Below are 19,043 nucleotides of genomic sequence, written 5' to 3' on the forward strand. Positions count from 1 at the left end.
GGCAGGCCACCTGGGACTGTATTATATCCCAGCTTTTGGCTGTGGCCCATAGTTTCGGAGCCCCTGATCTAGACTGAACTCCTGCACATTGCAGGCCATAGAACCTCTCCCATCCACTCCTGTAACAAACCCATAATCTCTGGCTGAGCTACTGAAGTCCTCAAATCATAATTTAAAGACTTCAAGTTACAGAGAATCCACCATTTACACTAGTTTAAACCTGCAAGTGACCTGTGCCCCATGCTGCAGAGGAAGGCAGCCCCCCCCTTCCTCCTTGATCTCTGCCTTTCTGACCTGGGGGAAAATTCCTTCCTGACCCCAAACATGATGATCAGTTAGCCTCTGAACATGTGGGCAAAACCTACCAACCAGACACCTGGGAAAGAATTATCTGTAGTAAGTCAGAGCCTTTCCCATCTAGTGTCCCATCACCAGCCACTGGAGATATTTGCTACTAGCAGTGGAAGATCAGCTACATGCTGTTGTAGGCAGTCTCATCATACGATACCCTCGATACATTTATCAAGCTCAGTCTTGAAGCCAGTTAGGTTTTTACCCCTTCTACTCCCCTTGGAAGGCTGTTACTTCGCTCTTCTGATAGTTAAAAACCTTCATCTAAATTCAAGCCTAAACTTACTGATGGCCAGTTTATATCCCTTGGTTCTTGCATCAGCTTTGACACTGAACTTAAATAATTCCCTGATATTTATCCCTCTGATGAATTTATAGAGAGCAATCATATCTCAGCCTTTTATTGGTTAGGCTAAACAAGCCAAACTCTTTGAGTCTCCTCTCATAAGGTAGGGTTTCCATTCCTTGGATGATCCTAGTAATCCTTCTTTGCACCTGTTCCAGTTTGAATTCTTCTTTCTTAAACATGGGGGACCAGACTTGCACATGGTATTCCAGATGAGGTATCACCAGTGCCTTGTATAATGATACACTTCCCTGTCTCTATTGGAAATACCTTGCCTGATGCATCTTTAGTTCAGATATTTTTAATAAGCAGTGTCCATTGGTCCACACACACGCAGTTGTTGTTCTCACTGTGAACCGAGGGTATAAGGGAACTGGCATCTCTCCAGTTCCTTGTTACTGCCACATGGCCTGAGTTGGAACCTTCATCCAGTTTCTTCTTCAATTGTGTCTATATGTAAATATATTTTTAAATAGTTTTAGTATTTAACTCTTTTAGTTTTAAGTACTAGTGTGGTTAGTTAGTTGTTTTTCACTGTCCCCAGGAAATCCTTCCTGAGGAGTTAGGATTATGTCCAGAGTCCTGGAGTTCAAAAATTACGTTTCTTGTCCCCGCTACTTTTTAGTGAGCAACATACACCAACTCTGCTATTACTGCCTAGGTGAGGCTCACATCTCAGTGAAGTACAGGATTTGCTGCTCCTTCCCTCCCAGAACTCATGATGATGAAGAGCTAAGACTTAGAAAACATCTGATGGAGAAAGCCAGGAGACTCCACTCAGATCTGGGTCGGGGAGACCCCCCTGTACATCAGCCTCAGTCAACAGGCAGTGCAGGAGCTCAGGAGTCGAGGCTAAGACTTCCAAGACAAAGGAGAAGGCTTCTCTTGAGAGTAAAGGAAACTCTTACAAGCATAGAGACAAATCATCTTCTTCCAAGGATGCCCCCCAGAAAAGAGATCCCTCCTCTCCTTCAAGGTCAGGACAGTCCTTACACCTGTGTTCTGTAGATTTTGCCAGAGTAAACCTCCTTAGCAGGAGAAAGTGACCAGAAAGAGTATGGATCCCTCATTTGTGGCTTTTGTGACTCACTGGCTTTTTACAGGCAGACCATACAAGGCCCAGTTGCCAACTCAATTCCTCCTCTGTATGCTACATTCCCTGGGAATTTTTACCAATCACAAAAAGTCCTCTTTGACCATCCACAAGGTCCTCAAACTTCTTAGAAGAAACCTTAGACTCAATGAGAGCAAAATCCTAGCTACCAGTCGAAAGATTCCATGCCATGGGCAATCTCATAAAACAGGTCACCCATGGACTTCAGTTAGACTTGCCTTTTCCTCATGTGCACACCTGATGCCATTTGCCAGGCTCCATCTCCATTATCTGCATACCTTGCTTCAGTCCATCTACTCACCAGAAAAAATCAACGTCAGTCCCAATTAATAGTTCCATCCAAGATTCTAGCAGGTGGACAAAGCCGGAGAAAGTTCAAGTGGGGACTCCTTTCCTCACACCTACACCTGAGGTGAGTATCATTACAGATAGTTCCCTCTTACATGGGGGAGGTCATATGAACTATCATACTGCACAAGGCAACTGGACCCTTCGGGAATTCAGGTTGCATATCAGTTTATTGGAATTAACAGTGGTCTGTTGGGTCTGCAACACTTTCCTCCCACTCATTCAGTCATGACATATCCAGATAATGTCAGACAGTGTGTTAACTGTCTTCTAAATATAAAAAAGCAGGGAGGAACAATATCCTTTCCTCTGTGCGCAGAGACAGTCAACCTCTGGAATTGATATATCAGACATCAAGTAACTCTTTCTGCAGCATAACTACTAGTTGTGCAGAATTCCCTAGCACTGGGATCCTTGCTATTCTAGAATATCTACTTATCCTTAAGGCTTGGGTCTCTCTGTTAGCTCCTTACAGAGTCATTTAGCAGCAATCAGTGCTTTTCATTCTCCTATCAACGACTGTATCCTCTTCATTCATCCCATGACAAATAGATTCTGTAAGGGACTTCTTAAATCCTTCCCACGACTGGTGAAGCCAAGACCTCAATGGGACCTCAATGTTATTCTTTCATCTCTCACCAGACCTCCTCCTGAACCTTTAGCCACATGGACCATGACCCCTCTCTCAATGAAAGTTGCCTTTGTAGTCACCATCACATCAGCCAGAAGAGTCAGTGAGCTGGGAGGGCTCATGGCAGACCCACCATATACTATCTTTCATAAAGAAAAGGTCTTTTTTTTTTCACCCCCACCTGAAATTCATCACTAACGTAATTTCAGAATTTCACGAGAGTCAAACCATCCCCTTACCATTTTTTTTTCTTTCCCATGTGTTTGCTGAGAAGAGATGTCTTCATTCTCTTGATGTCCAAAGAGCACTGGCCTTTTATTTACAAAAGCTCATAGAAAGACATCTAGACTTTTTGTTACCATAGCAGAGAGGTCAAGATATACATGCTCAGAGTCTTTCTAAATGGATCTCTGGCTGCATTCTCCTTTGCTATGAAACTAGCTCACATACCTCCCCAAGAGAGGGTGAGGGTCATTCCACCAGAGTGTAAGCAATCTCTTCTTTATCTGTAAGAGATGTACCTCTACTAGAGATATGTAGACCAATTACCTGAAGCTCCTTCCACATCTTTACAAGACATTACGCTTCAGCCAGTCATCAACTACAGATTCAGCTGTGGAGACAGCAATATTACATTCAGCCATCACTTCTGTGACCTTGCACCCACTTCCGGTATGACTACTGCTTACTCATCTCTCAGGTGGAATACATACAGGGGCCATCACTCAAAGAAGAAAAGGAGGTTACTCGAGGGTGTTTTAGATGTATAGTCCATATTTGTATTCCATTACCTGCCTTTCTTTCCCTCTGCTGCGGATATTACTAGATTTGTAGTAGGAGAAGGAACTGGAGAGGCGCCAGTCTGCACTGCCCCTTATGCCCTCAGTTCAGAGCATGAAGAGAACAACCGCTCATGTGGGGACCAATGGATACTGCTTCCTAAAAATCTCCAGAGTCAGGAGAGCATGGTGTGCATGCGTACCCACATGTAGAATACAAATAGGGACCACGTATCTGGAAGACCCTCCAGTTACAGTTAAGTAACCTCCTTTCCCCCCACCCACTATCGTCTTCAAAGTTTTTCTCCTGAAAACTGCTAGATTAAAAAAAATTCTCTTGGGTTTCTGATTTGGGTTTATAGGCTGACTCTTGGTTTGAGGACACAGCAGTAAGGGGTTAAGACAGCAGTTCTCAAACTGTGGGTCGGGACCTCAAAGTGGTTGCAACCCTGTTTTAATGGGATTGTCACAGCTGGCTTAGACTTGCTGGGGCCGGGGCCAAAGCCCGAGCCCCACCTTCCGGGGCTAAAGCTGGAGCCCGAGGACATCAGCCCTGGGCTGTGGGGCTCAGTTACAGGCCCCCTGCCTGGGGCTGTAGCCCTTGGGCATCAGCTTTGGTCCCCCTGCCTGGGGTGGTGAGACTTGGGCTTTGGCCCCCCCACCCAGGACGGGGTCAGGCTTTGGTCCCCCCTCCTGGGGTCGTGTAGTAAATTTTGTTGTCAGAAAGGGGTCGTGGTGCAATGAAGTTTGAGAACCTCTGGGTTAAGCAATTCTACATCTAGTTTTTCAGCTTCCAGTTATCTCACAAAAGGTTATGAAGTGGCTGTTCTTTTCCTTAGAGAGACATACTGGGTATATGCCTCCAGACGCTCTCTTCGGTCTCCTTGGTAGCATTTCATTCTTCTACCAAGTGCCCCCCACTTGTCTCACAGATTTGGGCAAGGGAGCAGCAAAGGAGGCCTTGATCCAAATCAACCCTTTAAGGAGCAATGTAAAATTTCTATTCCTTTTGAAAATAAGATTGTTTCATTGAGTTCATAGTACCACTTAAAGTTTAAAAATCTTTCCAAAAGGGAAGTCTTCCCTGAGAGGTTCTAGTGGGAAAACTTGGATGCAATTTCTGAAGCTAGGCCCGGAGAAGGGTCAGGAGTCTCAATCTCTTAAACATAAGTGGGTATGACGGTCTTTCTCTTCACAGGGTCTTTTTGTAAAGAAATAGAATAAGACAAGGAAAGAACAGAGTTGCTTCTTTACTTTAAAGTTCCACAAACAAAAAAGGTAATTAAAAAAACCAATAAAAAGTCTGTCTTCCTACATCAAAGAAAATCTCTGTAATTCCTGCCGCTCCTGGCTAATGAGGACATGATTTAGATGGGGTGGAGAATTTCCTAACAAAGTGAAATTTGTGTCTCCACCCATGAAAGACAGGAAAACTACTCCTTTTCTTAATATTTGATGATGTCCTCCGAATATTCTGGTTATAAGCTCTTTGGAAAGCTAAGTCAGACAAGATTAAGATTTAAAACTGGACGTTGTCTGCATACCAAAGGCACTGGAAGCCCACATCTCACATGCCACAATGGTGTCAGAGAGCTGGGACCAAATTTTAAGTAATTTTATCCCCAAGGTATGAAAATTCCTTCACAGAAAGAAATTTTACTCTGTAACTTAGGGGAGACAGCCTAGATTAAATCATGCTATCAGTCACTCTAAACTCTACTGTTCAGGATTTCATGGATGCTGGTATGGGCCCTCTGTTTCAACAGTCAAGGACAAATTAGTATGCTACAGTTCTGTTTGATCATTAGTAGCCGTGTACAGTCAGCTGAATGATGCTTTCCCATTTCATCACCAGAATTTCTTCAGCGAGGAGGCCATAGCAGGGTAGCAGAGTAGCAGGTTTCCAATAGCAAACTTGCTTGAGAGACAAAATGTTGAAAACAATTTATTTTTCACTTTCTGAAGGCCCCTCATTAATTTTAGTTATACTTAGTAGTAGTAAAAATTGGTGAGTCCCCAGCCTGGTAGTTTCCTGGCACCAATATTTTCAGATGGTCTGTGGATGTGGTGTCTAACCTGTGGCCCTCAATGGCAACTACATTAAGAAGAAAATTGATTCTCCCACCCAGCCACAACACACAGCAACTTGGAGTCTGCTGTAACTTTGTACAGGTTGGCTTTGATTCCCAAAGAAACATATGGCAGCTGAGGAGAGCCAGGGCGCAGCATACTCCGACCCAGAATGAGACCTGATTTTCAGAAAGTGCTGAGTATCCACTCTAAAAATCAGGCCTCTTTGAGGTGTCTCTAGTTGAGGCACCCCAAAATCACTAGTCACTTGACCATGATTTCATTTAGATTCAGGTTGGTGTCTGCATGTTTATTAGAGGAATGATACATTGAAATCCTCAGCTAAACAATAAAGGTAATCATGGGCATTAGTTGTCCAATGCGGCCCCTTTTTGAGCCATTAGATTGGTTATTATATAGCTATTTTTCTGGTGGTAGTAAGTTTAGTACTTAAAATTAGTGAGTTATTGGCTCAAAAGATTGGATTAATTTTGATGTCCCGTGTGTTCTGTTACTTGTAATCTGTGTTGCAAGCAGAGAATCTTATTTCATGATGGTAAAGATAAAATAGCCCTTTATCACCAGCATTTTGAAAACGGAAACTTAAACCCAGCTGTGTATTTCAGTAATACTTCTCCCAAGGAAACACTGATTTTAGACTTTAAAGGGACACTGTCAGAATAAAAATAATATTTAACAAAAATATTCCCTTACATTTGTTAATATTAGTACCTTAAATGATTAAAATGAAATAATTTTAACAATATAATTTACTCTTTCCAATTAACCTGATTTGTTTACTTTTTGCATTTTCAATTTGGACAAGGAAGACAGATTAGTTAGTTTTGCTTTTGTTTATAATGGATTTCAAATCTATTTTATGTTCTAGTTTTTATGTACCAGTGCAGTGCATTGTTCCATTGGGTTGCAAATATTGCCGGGGAATATTTAGAGCCGTGTTTTCTCTGAAATACTAATAATTTAAAAAATAAACCATATGAGTTAATATTTGGTGACGTAAACCTTTTTTAAAAAAAAGTAAATCCTAATTGGACTGTCCTGACCTGATATTTAATATTTTATTTTAAAAAGGTAAATTGGGAGTTGCTTCTGTTGCTGATTAATATTAAAAATAAAAGTTACAAGTGTCTGCAGTTGCATATACATTGTATTGTAATTTAGAGATAGCAGGCACTTTCAGAGTAGAAAGTAGGAAGCACGGCATCTGAATGTGTTCAGAGAAGCACTTCCTTTAGCACCTTTCCTATGAGTTTGGACAAGTGTTATAGTCTAACCCATTCACTTCCACTAGATTATTTACATTCTTTCTGGACTCACTTTTCATGTTAACTTTCTTTTCACTGTTTTTTGATTATTCATTTATGCCATTGTCATTTATTAGCTGAAAATAAATTAACTTCACAGGCTTCTGTGTTTTGTTTCCTCCTTTCACAACAAAATTCTGTTGGCCAAAATTTTGCAGACTGAAGTGCAATGTTACTCTTAACTTTTGAATAATTGTTTCTTATTTATTGAGCCCTGGTAGTATTCTCAGCCCCATATAAACCTATAAAAAGACCGTTCCTACCCTGAGGAATCGATAATCTAACCAAAACATAGATTACACAGTCCAAATATGCAGGCATAGAGGCTCAAGGTCTAATCTTCAAGCCAGAAATGCTTTTTTTTAAAAAAATCGTTTGTTTTTAAGTCTATATTAATTATTTGGGGGGTTATTATTAAAAAGCCTCACAGAAGAATTGTGTTTTAAGGAAAGATTTGAATAAAGAGAAATAAAGTTGCTTGGTAGACCAGTTTGAGAGGAAATTCCAATTGCAGGAGCTGCATTGAAGAAGGCATGAAGACAAGAACGGGAGAAGGAAATGAAACTTAAGGGACATTAGGGAGAGTAGGTTGGAAGGAAGACAAGCTTCAGGAGGAGAATCAGCAAACACAGCAAATGGCAGGGTGGACTGAGTCAAAAGACATCAACTAGGATTAACTCTCATTATTTCTTATTTTGAAAATCTGATTTTTGTCTAATTGGTTATAAACGTCTTAAATGATTTCCATGTTGTCATATTTGTTTTATCCTAGATTGTCTTGCAAGGACATGGAACAAGAGTGACAGCTAAATCTCAGCCAAGTGGAGAGAAGGCTTTTCGCTGTGAATATGATGGCTGTGGAAAATTGTACACAACAGCTCACCATCTTAAGGTAATTGCAGAATGAGGGTCAGTGGCTTGCAGGCATTCTTTGGTTACACAATTACATGGACAAAGGTAATGGAAACATACAAGAAGTCAGACACAAGAGCATTCTTTTTATCCTAAGTTGAGTACACTGAAATCTCCATCAATAGGATGTTCTAGATGCCCCAGTTTCTCCAAACTGTCATGCTTAGTGTTCTGCGATGAGGCCCTTTTTAGAAAGTTTAACAGGTAATGGACTGTTATCAGTGGGCCAGCCAAATACACGCCACACTTTGGGAAACGCTGCCAGAAAACATGAATTAAACAAATACATCACAGCTGAGAACTGGGAAGACCAGCAGGAAAAAAGGTTGAATGTAAAGGTTGTCAATCTTCGGATTTTCAAAGCAGAATGAATGTAGATGTGTAAGGTTCCTATATTGCAAGTATCACAAAGTATGTCACTTTTTTCATCAAGATAGCCACCATCAGCAGTAGCCTGGAGATGCTACAATTAAATTTTAATTTCTATGTTTATATACAATGGGAAGCTCTGCTCTATCATATGAATTCTCATATTGCTGTATTGTGATCTTTAGTTCTTTAGAGCGATCAAATATTCAAAGTTGAAAAGTTGGAACAGTTCTTGTTTTTCTACTTGCTCCCTGGTTCCCTTTTTCAATCCCGTGCTTAGCTCTGGTACATGGAACGTAGAGAAGTACAGATGCCAACTAGGTTAGTCGCTTGCAGATGGGGGAGGGTGCAACCTTTCCAATGATAGTGCAGTCTAGAATCAGTCTCTCACTCCATGTGGATCTAATCCAGTGGTGGAGTACTGGCTAAATGTCTCATGCAGCAGGGGAAGGATCACTGGGAGGCGTCATAGGGATTGAGGGAAGATTGGAGTGAAGGGTTGCCAACTTTATAATTGCACAAAACCAAACACCCTTGCCCCGAAGCTCTGCCCATACCCCTTCTCCTAGACCACGCCCCCTGCTCACTCCATACTCCTTCCCTCTGTCGCTCCCTCTCCTACACCCTCCCTCACTTTCACTGAGCTGGGGCCTGAGGTTGGGATACGGGAGGGGGTGAGGGCTCCAGCTGGGGGTGCGGGCACTGGGGTGGGGCCAGAAATAAGGAGTTCAGGGTGCAGGAGGGGGCTTAGGGCTGGGGCAGGGCATTGGGGTGCAGGAGGGGGTGTGGCTGGGGATGAGGGGTTTGGGGCTGGGGTGTGGGAGGGGATGTGGTGTACAGGCTCTGGGAGGGAGTTTGGGTGTGAGAGGGGGGCAGGAGGTGGGGGTGCGGTCTCCGGGAGGGAGTTAGGGTGTGGGATTGGGTTCTGACCTGGGGCAGGGGGTTGGGGTACAGGCTCCAGCCAGGCGATGCGGCCAGTCGGAGCTGCAAAGCCAGCGCTCGGGGTGGGGGCGGCCCGCGGAGCTCCTGTGGCTGACCCTGCGCCTAGGAGCCAGACATGCCAGCTGCTTCCGGGAGATGCGTAGAGTCAGGGAATGCAGGGAGTCTGCCTTAGTCCCACTGTGCCGCTGACTGGACTTTTAATGGCCTGGTCAGCAGTGCTGACCGGAGCTGCCAGAGTCCCTTTTCAACCAGGCATTCCAGTTGAAAAGTGGACTGGCAACCCTATCAGGGTGGAGTGTAGCCCTTGAGACACACATGCACACAGCCAGACTACTGTCAATTTTGCCAGTTTAGCTGTTTGGTGACCCTTTCAGTTGTCTCTTCTGCTTCTTTACAAAAATAGGACAAATCACCTGTTTCAATAAAACTGATCAGGGCATCAGGTCAGATCCTGAAAACAGAGACATTACTACTTTTCCAGAACACATTATTATCCTATTTTTAAAAAATCATTATTATTGTTGAAAAAAAGAACACTTCTTAAGCAGTGACTTCCAAGAAGAGAGACTAAACATATAATTTTTGACAATGAAATAGTTTTTATATTCGAGAAAGCGGACAAAATACTGTATTATATCAATGTGGTGGATGTCTTTTTAACAGGTGCATGAAAGGTCGCACACAGGAGATCGACCATATCAGTGTGAACATCCTGGTTGTGGCAAAGCATTTGCAACAGGTAATGTTTTGGGGAGTGTTTTCTCCTGTTTGCTAGGGCCTGTCTGTTTCCTTATAAGACATGTTTTTGGTAATGCAGTTTTTAAACTGCTATGCAGAAAGGCTAGATTTCAGTCCATTTATGAGAAGTGGGCATATTTTCAGCTAACATAGCTTAGTAAAGATGGAATGAGGCTTATGGAAAAGAGTATTTTGAGTGTTATTGAAGCAGAAACATAATGAAACAAAGAGATACAGAAGAAAATGTGTAATCTAGCATCCTATTGTCAGTTTCTACACTATGGACAGAAAAATCTATTAATGTGGAATAAGTTTCATGAATTAAATAAGGTGAAAATAAAAAGGCTCAACTTGCTGGCTGCAGACAGGGATATCTGAGCCTCTGATCCCCAGTTGAAAAAAAAATTTTGATCGGTGTCAAGCTGTGTGCTTGATCTGGTTCTTTTTCACCGTCGCATCAAGCAGTGACATTTCTCATAAAGTAAGTGAATTTAACAGCTCATACAGACTAGTCCATTTATGCATGACATTTCATTTGATCTTGTAAAATGGAGTGATGAGATGAGTAAGTAAAATATGGAGGATAGTAAAACAAGCAGTGGCTGTTTTAAAATGTTCTTTTCTTGGTTTTTGAATATGATTGTAATACACAGAAACAAAGAGATAGGGTTAAAAAAAACCCTGAAACTTGAAAGATTAAGAAGATTGCATGAAGAACTCCTTCCATTGTAATATAAAAAGCCTGGTTTCTTTGTAGGCATACTAATATAAGCAATACTGGGCTGAAAGGCCAACACAAAAACAACTGCACTTCAGTGACTTCACATAAATTTAGTTGCACAGTGTTTGTAAAGCAATTTTAAGATTATAGTACAAGGGTGGCCAAATTTACTGACCCTCTCAGCCACAAATGACAATCTTCAGAAGTTCGAGAGCTGGGGCGCATCTGTCGGAACTCGGGGCTTCAGTCCCGTGAGAAGCACCTGTTGGGGCTCAGGGCTTTAGCCTTGCCAGGAGCGGGGGTTTCTGGCTTTTAGCCCCATGGGAGGTGCCTCTCATTGCTTGGGGCTGAAGTCCCACTCCTGTTGAAGCCCTGAGCCCTGGCAGGTGTGCCCCGTGGGGCTGAAGCCCTGAGTTGGGGCAGAAGCCAGAGGTAATGCGTGGGGTAGGGCATGTGGGATCACATTCCCTCCCCGTCCCACACCTGATTTTTGCCAGGGTTTGCTGACCCCACTCGGTCTTATGGTGTAGCCAGGCCTTCTCCCTGCACGGCAGCTGCTGGAGCTGGCAAATTGGGAGCTGCGACCATGCGGAGAAGCAGCAGCAAACAGCTAGGAACTGCAGGGAGTGCCACTGCTTTTGCTGCTGCTTGTCCCTGTAGCTCCCAGCTGTTTGCAGCTGCCTCTCCATGGGGAGCTAACACCTGGGAGCTGCAGGGAGGGGCTGCTGAGGGTAAGAGGGGGGGATGTGCCTGGGGATGGTGACTCAAGCTGTTGGGGAGGCTGAACCTTTACATTTTGTCCTCCCACTCTCAGCAGCCACCTGTCATCTCAGGCAGAAGCCCTTCCCCCCACTGCAGGGCAGAAGCCCTGAACTCTCCCTGCCAGTCTGGTAGGCGGAGAATGTGCGGGGTTCTGCGAGCTGCACTTTAACTATGCAAGAGCCGCATGTGGCTTGCAAGACGCAGTTTGGCCACCCCCGCTGCATACCATTGCAACAGACAGAAGGACAAATACATTACCTTTTATTTTCCTATTAATGTCTAAGTGTATTTTTGATCAGTTATTGTACCAGTTGAGCCTGGCAAACCCTGCAGATGTTTAAATGCATCTTCAAGGATTAAATGACCTGGATTTAATAGTAGTAGCTTTTCTGAGTTGGATTCTGAGGCTGTGTTTGTGTTGTAGAAGTAAGAAAGAACACAAGTTAGGGGATTGGCTAACTTGGTAGACGCACTTCATGTTTTCAAATAGTGTTTTTTAATCAAAACTTCAACTGTTACGGAGATATAGCAACAGCACATTGTAAAGTTAAATCAGGAACCACATTCTGAAAATCCATAGCCTTTGTTTAGTAGAAATGTGTGTATCACTGTGGGGCCAGGAAAGATGCATGTTAGTCTGTCTTCAGCAACTTTTTCTGGGTTCTTTGGTGCTGCATTTTTCTAGGGGACTAGAGATAGGATGCTCTCAGTGGAGGATCCTTTGCTCAGAAACTAGCCCTCACCTTCTCACTTCACCAAAACCTCCATTTTGTTGTCCCTTCAGGGCACAGCACAAGGCAGTCCCTTTAGGGCCTAATCCAAAGCCCACTGAAGTGAATGAGCCTCCTCAAGGGGGGGATGTCTTCCCATTGAGTTCAGTGGCCTCTGGATCAGGCCCTTAAATTTCTCAGTATTGTTATTTATCACAGGATTATTGCTCTTGATATTTGCCTTAGAAGGGGAGATTGTCTATGGTTATTGCATAATGTGTTTCTAAAAAAATGAAATAGCACCCGGAGGCTTGACTGATGGGTGCAATTTTATAACTCAGAATAGTCGTTTGTAGAATAAGAAGCCAATAAATAAATGGGAGCCACGTGCCAGCTGTGTGTCTGAATTCAGTGGGAGCAGGATTGGGCTCTGTCTGAAACTATTATGATGAGAATAGCTGCTAAGTGAGAGAAAGCACAGATTGTTCTGGACCTTTTTTTTTCTTTTACAGAAGCTTGAGCAAAGGTTTGACCACTTTGGTACAATCACCAGAATTTGTCCCATTGTAAGGAAAAGGAGAAAAATTAGAAAAAGTACGTTTTTCATAAGTAATGTGAAAGAGGATTTCTAAAATGCAAGCAGTGCTTTGTTGCTCTGGTTATGTGATCAGTGATATGTTTGGAGAGTGAGATGAATAGAAGAACTGATTTTTGTTACTGATTGGTCAGAGGACTTCATAACTGGACTGACGAGCACAGTTCTTGTGACCAGATACATTTGGAGTATTAGATATATTTCTATGGCAGTATTGTAACATCTAAGATTTTGGTTTGTTTTTTTTTTTAAATTGTCTTCAGGTTATGGGTTAAAAAGCCATGTCCGAACCCATACTGGAGAGAAGCCCTATCGGTGTACAGAGGAGAACTGCACCAAGTCATTCAAGACTTCTGGAGACCTGCAGAAACATATCAGAACCCACACAGGTACAAGGAGTCTTTACAATGGTCGCTCTTTCTCTCTGCTTTCTTGGTTCTTTGTTTTAAATTAAAATCTCTTTAGTTAGAGACACTATAGAAGGAATTTAACCCTTCGCTTTGAGTGACTTGTAGTTGTGAAATCAGAATAAGTATACTCTGCCTTAGCGCACAACTGCTCTCAAAAGTCCCCTTTGAAGCCTACATGATAAAATAGTATTTTAGTATTGCAAACACCGTTGCAAGTCCTTAGCACAATAGTAATGCTCCTCATCTCAACATACAGTTTTTTTGGGAACTGTGCATAGGCCTTCACACTGCTACTGCAGTTGCACTATCTTTGAACCAGGTGCATCACCATTGAATCCTACACTGACTGAGTCCGTCTGCACCTTTGCAGTGCTACTGTGGATAAAAGTTACTAGAATTGCAGCTGCAACAGAGCAATTACTCCTCCCAGAGCCAACTCTCAGTGCTGCTACTCATCCTCCAGTGACAGTTTTGTCATTTCAGAGCTAGCTGTCAAATACCTTGCCAACCAGCTGTGTGCAGGTCCAAGAACTGTGGTACTCAGCTTGTCTTGGCTCTTTCTGTTTTCCCCACACCCTTAGAGCAGCAGGGAAGGACACAACAAGGTCATGCAGAAAAACAGCAAAAATACTTTTTATTAAAACTTTTCAGTTGTATAAAAAATAAAATCTTTTGGTGTCTTCCATGCAGTGGTGGATCACTTAAAAAATAAAAAGAACAAAAATCCCTTATTAGCAGCAGCATGTAAGCACTTTACACACACCATCCACTTACTATAATAGTCGTTGGATTAAGATTAAACTCGGTAAGTTTATGGAGGAGATGGTATGATGGGATAACATGGTTTTGGTAATTAAATATTCATGGTAAATAGGCCCAATGGCCTGTGATGGGATATTAGATGGGGTAGGATCTGAGTTACCCAGGAAAGAATTTTCTGTAGTATCTGGCTGATGAATCTTGCCCATATGCTCAGGGTTTAGCTGATCGCCATATTTGGGGTCGGGAAGGAATTTTCCTCCAGGGCAGATTGGAAGAGGCCCTGGAGGTTTTTCGCCTTCCTCTGTAGCATGGGGCTTGGGTCACTTGCTGGAGGATTCTCTGCTCCTTGAAGTCTTTAAACCACGATTTGAGGACTTCAATAGCACAGACATAAGTGAGAGGTTTTTTGCAGGAGTGAGTGCGTGAAATTCTGTGGCCTGCATTGTGCAGGAGGTCAGACTACATGATCATAATCGTCCCTTCTGACCTAAATATCTATGAATCCATGACAGTCTGTACATCTATGGAATGTCACCTTCACTCCTGAGATCTGAAAAAGGGACATAAATTTAAAAATACACAACCAGGATAACCACCTAACCCCTACTCAACCTCTAGTGCCATTAAATACCTCATGATAGTGCTCCAGCACCTCCTTGTTCTTCTTCCTCCAACCAAATACCGTTGAAGAGTGATAGAAGAGTGGGCCCCCAGTTTATTAGATGGGATGGAATAATGGGGGGCTTGTTGGACCACATGGAGGACATCCTTCCTTCAGACCCTGGCCTTTACCGCTCACATCTCTGGATTTTAGAGGCTAAAAAAAGAGAGAGGGAAGGAAACCTTTAGTTGTACTTCAGATCCAGAAAAGAGAATCAAAGCACAGGCAAACAACAATTATAAAAACTGTTGAAAGAATAAAATCACTACATCTTTCTGGGCTTCCAGATCCAAAGTCAATCTGCCAGTGGGCCAGGAGATACTTGTGATTCTTCACAATGATATCTGTATGAGGGCATACAAGTGTTCGTCACCTTCTCCTCCCAGCTCCTGTGTAGATCTTTGTTGAGAACTGAACCATATTAATGCAGTCATTACACAGTGCAGACAAATACACATTTAGATACCATAGATTAGGGCTCTCTAAATTTTTCATAGGATGGACCTCATCTTAATAGAAAAATTGTCCTGTGGATTGTCCCTCCTCTCATTCTTGCAATCACATATATTTGACAATTACAGCATTTGCTTACATAGAAAAGTCATATTAGTAAAGAATGTTACGTATTTTAATGCAAGTTAGCAGCTGCAACTAAGGAGTTGAGCCAGCACCATGTAACCAGCCAGCTCTTCACAGACCACCAGCAAGTCTTTCACAGTCCATCAATGGTCAAGGGACCATAGTTTGGGAACCTCTGCCATAGATATTGGATGCTGCGCCAGGAATTATGAATAGATGCAACAGTCCACAGGCTCAGCAATAGTTGCAGTGAGTTCTGTTTGTGGATAAACCGAGTGATGCACCCAAAACAGGATGACTAATGTGGATGCACTGAACCAGTGCAAGTTGCACAGTGCAGTTCTCTTCCGTAGACCATGCCAGAGGCCCTCAGCCCTGATTGGCATTACGAACTAAAGCTGATATTGATCAATGCAAGATCTGCTGCTAACAACAAAAAACACATGCCCTCATGAGTGATGAGGCACCTGACATAGTCTGCATCACCAAAACCGGGAAGGATGATTCCACAAGCCTTGTGTTGGTGCACTTCACTCCCCCAGGTTTCTCAATATGTCACAGACCTAGATAGCACAAAAAGGCAGGTAGTACTGCATTCATTTTTTCTGCAAACCTGAAATGCAAGAGAGGTGCCTCAGGTAAGACCACTTCATCTGAATTCATTCATCTCACAGTAGAAACCAGAGCCAAAGATGAGCATAAAATCTAGGTTACTTACAGACCACTAAAGGGTTCACAAGAGAGTTCACTGATACCTTGCCAGAGATGGTGGAGAGATACTCCAGACTTGTCATCCTGGGAGATTTAAACAAGGCCACAGATACAAAAGACCAGAAACTCATCTCCTCACTTCCCTCCCGAAGGTGTTCACAGGTCATCTCTGGTTCCATCGACAAATCCAGTCACATCCTGGACCTGATCTTCAGGCTCTATGTTAGGATACAGAACATCACAACCTAGTCATTATTTTGGACTGATTGTTGTATGATTAGGGCAGTGGTCTCAGACTTTCCATTGCCCACACAACAAGAAAGACCAGTGACTCTGATTCAACCATGAAGACTCATGGACACCAACAAATTCCAGAGCTTTCTAAAGGACAACAGTACCCCACATGCTGAATGAGGAGTTGAGGACCTGGTGAGTCATTGCCATTCCATAGTGGCCTCAGCCACTGCTGTGCTGGCTCCCTGTTGGTCCCCTTCTCCCCATCACCCATACAGATCTTGGTTTTCTGACACTCTGTTTTGGATGAAGAAAGAAGAGGTGGAAACGTGAGTGCCGATAGTGGAAAACAAAGCCTGATTCAGATAGCATGAAAAAAAAAAATTCCTCAAAGCTTATGCTGTGGCTGTGTTACAGGCCAAGACCTCTGTTGAAGCTGCTAAATCCCAGCCCAAAGAGCTATCCATTGTGGTAAACCTCTTCATCAGTCCTGAATGCCAACCTGCAACAGAGCCTAGCACCAAATACTGCAAAGAGTGCCACTTTGCTGAAAAGATCATTTTGAGAAGCCGTCTCAAACAGCATGCATCTGCTCCACCTCCGCTCACCAACCAACATCCCACCTGCATTTCCAGAGTTCAGTACATTCAATGAAGAAGTTTTGTATACCCTAAAGGAGACTCGACGCAAGACTTGTGACTCTGACCCATGCCCTTCTTGCTTGTGAAAGAGAGTTGTGAACAACTGGTGCCGCTTCTGACTGAAATAGCCAATGCCTCATTTAGAGAAGGGATCTTCCCTTGCTCCTTCAAACACCCAATAGTTTGACCAACACCTGAAGAAACCTACCCTGGATACTCAAGTGCTAGTCAGTTACCATCCTGCATCAAACCTCCCATAATTAAGCAAGTTCAGAGAAGAGCTAGCAAAAGGCTGACGATGCTCATTTAACTGACCCTAATGTTCTGACCCAGCACAGTCTGTATTCAGGGCAGGGCACAGAACCGAAACTGCTTTATTGGCACGATGGATAATCTCCTCCTTTCAATGGATAGGCATCCATTCTCAATCTGCTGGACTTCTCTGCAGTATTTGACACTGTTGACCATGACATTCTGCTGTCTCGCCTTAGAGGGGTGACATGGGTCCAGGATAAGGCACAAAAATGGCTTGAGTCATCTCTGGAAGGATGTTTCCAGTGAGTAGTGATAGGAAACTGCAGCGCCATCACTAGACCCTCACTTGTGGAGTTTCACAAGGATCAGTTTACTATCTGGTACTTTTTGACATCTACATGCAACTAGTAAGTGAACTGGTTAGATGACATAGACTCAAGTGCCAACAATATGCAGATGATACACATTTCTACCTATCCTTTACCACATACAACCACACTACTTCTACCAAGATGGCCCAGTGGTTGGATGAGATCAGTTCTTGGACGAAGAACAGTTGGCTGAAGCTGAACCTGAGCAAGGCAGAGGGGAGTATTTTGAAAAGCTTATAACCCCGGTGTAGTCTCCATGGGTTGAAGATGCACATCCACAATTGGTCAGGTTAGTCTGTAGTGTAGGAGTACTCTTCGATTCCTCACTGTTGCTGAATTCTGACATAGCAGCATCCACGAGTAATGCTTTCTACCATCTCTGTCTGGCTACGAAACTCCATCCCATCCTGGCCGACTAAGACCTAGCCTCAGTTATTCATGCCTTCCCCTCTCGTCTGGAGTACAGCAATGGTTTTGGTTATATATCTAGGCATGAAGCCTTCAGCACTTAGGAAACTCCAGTTAGTACAGAATGCTATAGCGCATCTCCTCAAAATCACAGGCTACCTGGAACATCTCAAACCTGTCCTTGACTCTCTCTATTGGCTTCACATCGAATCTTGAATCAAGTTCAAGGTCTTCAAAGTATTCCTTGGCCTGGTTCCAGGTTACCCAAAAGATCTTCTAAAGCTCTGGGATGAAGATCATGATGGACAGTTCTCCTCCTCTGGCCCAGTGGAACTCTCAACAGTAAGAGTAAAGCTCTTCTGTGTGTGAGACGGAATTTTCTCCCGGGGTGATCCAAGACACTGGAATGAACTCCCCTAGAAACTAAGGAAGATCACAAATCTAATCAATACACTCCAAGTCCAAGGGACATTTCTTTGACTTTGCCTTCTCTAATATAAACACATAGCACCAGGTATATTTTTATTAAAAATAAATAAAGACACACATTATCTAAACAAGACACTTCACTGCAAGTGCTTCTCCCTCTGTGGAGGGGATGAGAGAACAAACAACGTGACAGATGTGTAGCTATGTGGCTTAACGTACTACTGAAAAGTGTTTAATGAGTGTGGTATAAAAATCTATATAGACAGGAACCCTCCCTATAAATGCTGAGCCTTTTCTTTTCCTTCTCCCTGATGAGACTCGTAGACTTTAATGTCAAGAGGGACCACTGTGATAATCTATTCTGACCTTTGCAAATCACAGACCACAGAACCTCACCCACCCACTGCTATAATACACCCATAACCTCTGTCTGAGTTACTGAAGTCTTACTAAAAACAACGAGGAGTCCTTGTGGCACCTTAGAGACTAACAGATTTATTTGGGCATAAGCTTTCATGGGCATGAACCCACTTCATTGAATGCATGGAATGAAAATACAGGAGCAGGTATAAATACATGAAAGGATAGGGGGTTGCTGTACCAGTCTTACTGCAACTCACGCCCCAAACTACCTCAACCTGTTTCTCCCTCTTCCTCATTGCCAGTTTTCCCCCAGGCCCACTTATTGCTGCCAGAATGGTTTCTCCACTTACACAGGGGCCTTCCCTGACCTTCCTAGCCTGGTTGAAAACTAGTAGTTGAGAGATGGTCATCTGGAAGGGCATATATCCAGGAATTAATAATGGTTTCTGGTACTGGGGAGGAGAGCAGGACTTGCTCTAGAAAACAGTTCTGACCTGCTTTGTTTG

At 43.2% G+C, this 19,043-nt stretch overlaps 1 protein-coding gene across 5 annotated transcripts in view; it reads left to right on the forward strand.

The window, feature by feature from the left end:
• ZNF143 (zinc finger protein 143) overlaps window positions 1–19,043 on the forward strand; it is a 71,162-nt gene that overhangs the window by 22,740 nt on the left and 29,379 nt on the right. For all 5 annotated transcript variants that reach the window (XM_073347546.2, XM_073347543.2, XM_073347542.2 and 2 more), the window contains 3 exons: window positions 7,737–7,856; window positions 9,851–9,926; window positions 12,977–13,102. In XM_073347546.2, the coding sequence (XP_073203647.1) occupies window positions 7,737–7,856; window positions 9,851–9,926; window positions 12,977–13,102 (322 nt within the window). The remainder of the gene's footprint in view (window positions 1–7,736; window positions 7,857–9,850; window positions 9,927–12,976; window positions 13,103–19,043) is intronic.

This window comes from Lepidochelys kempii, chromosome 6 (genome assembly GCF_965140285.1).
Source record: "Lepidochelys kempii isolate rLepKem1 chromosome 6, rLepKem1.hap1, whole genome shotgun sequence".
Taxonomy (NCBI): domain Eukaryota; kingdom Metazoa; phylum Chordata; order Testudines; family Cheloniidae; genus Lepidochelys; species Lepidochelys kempii.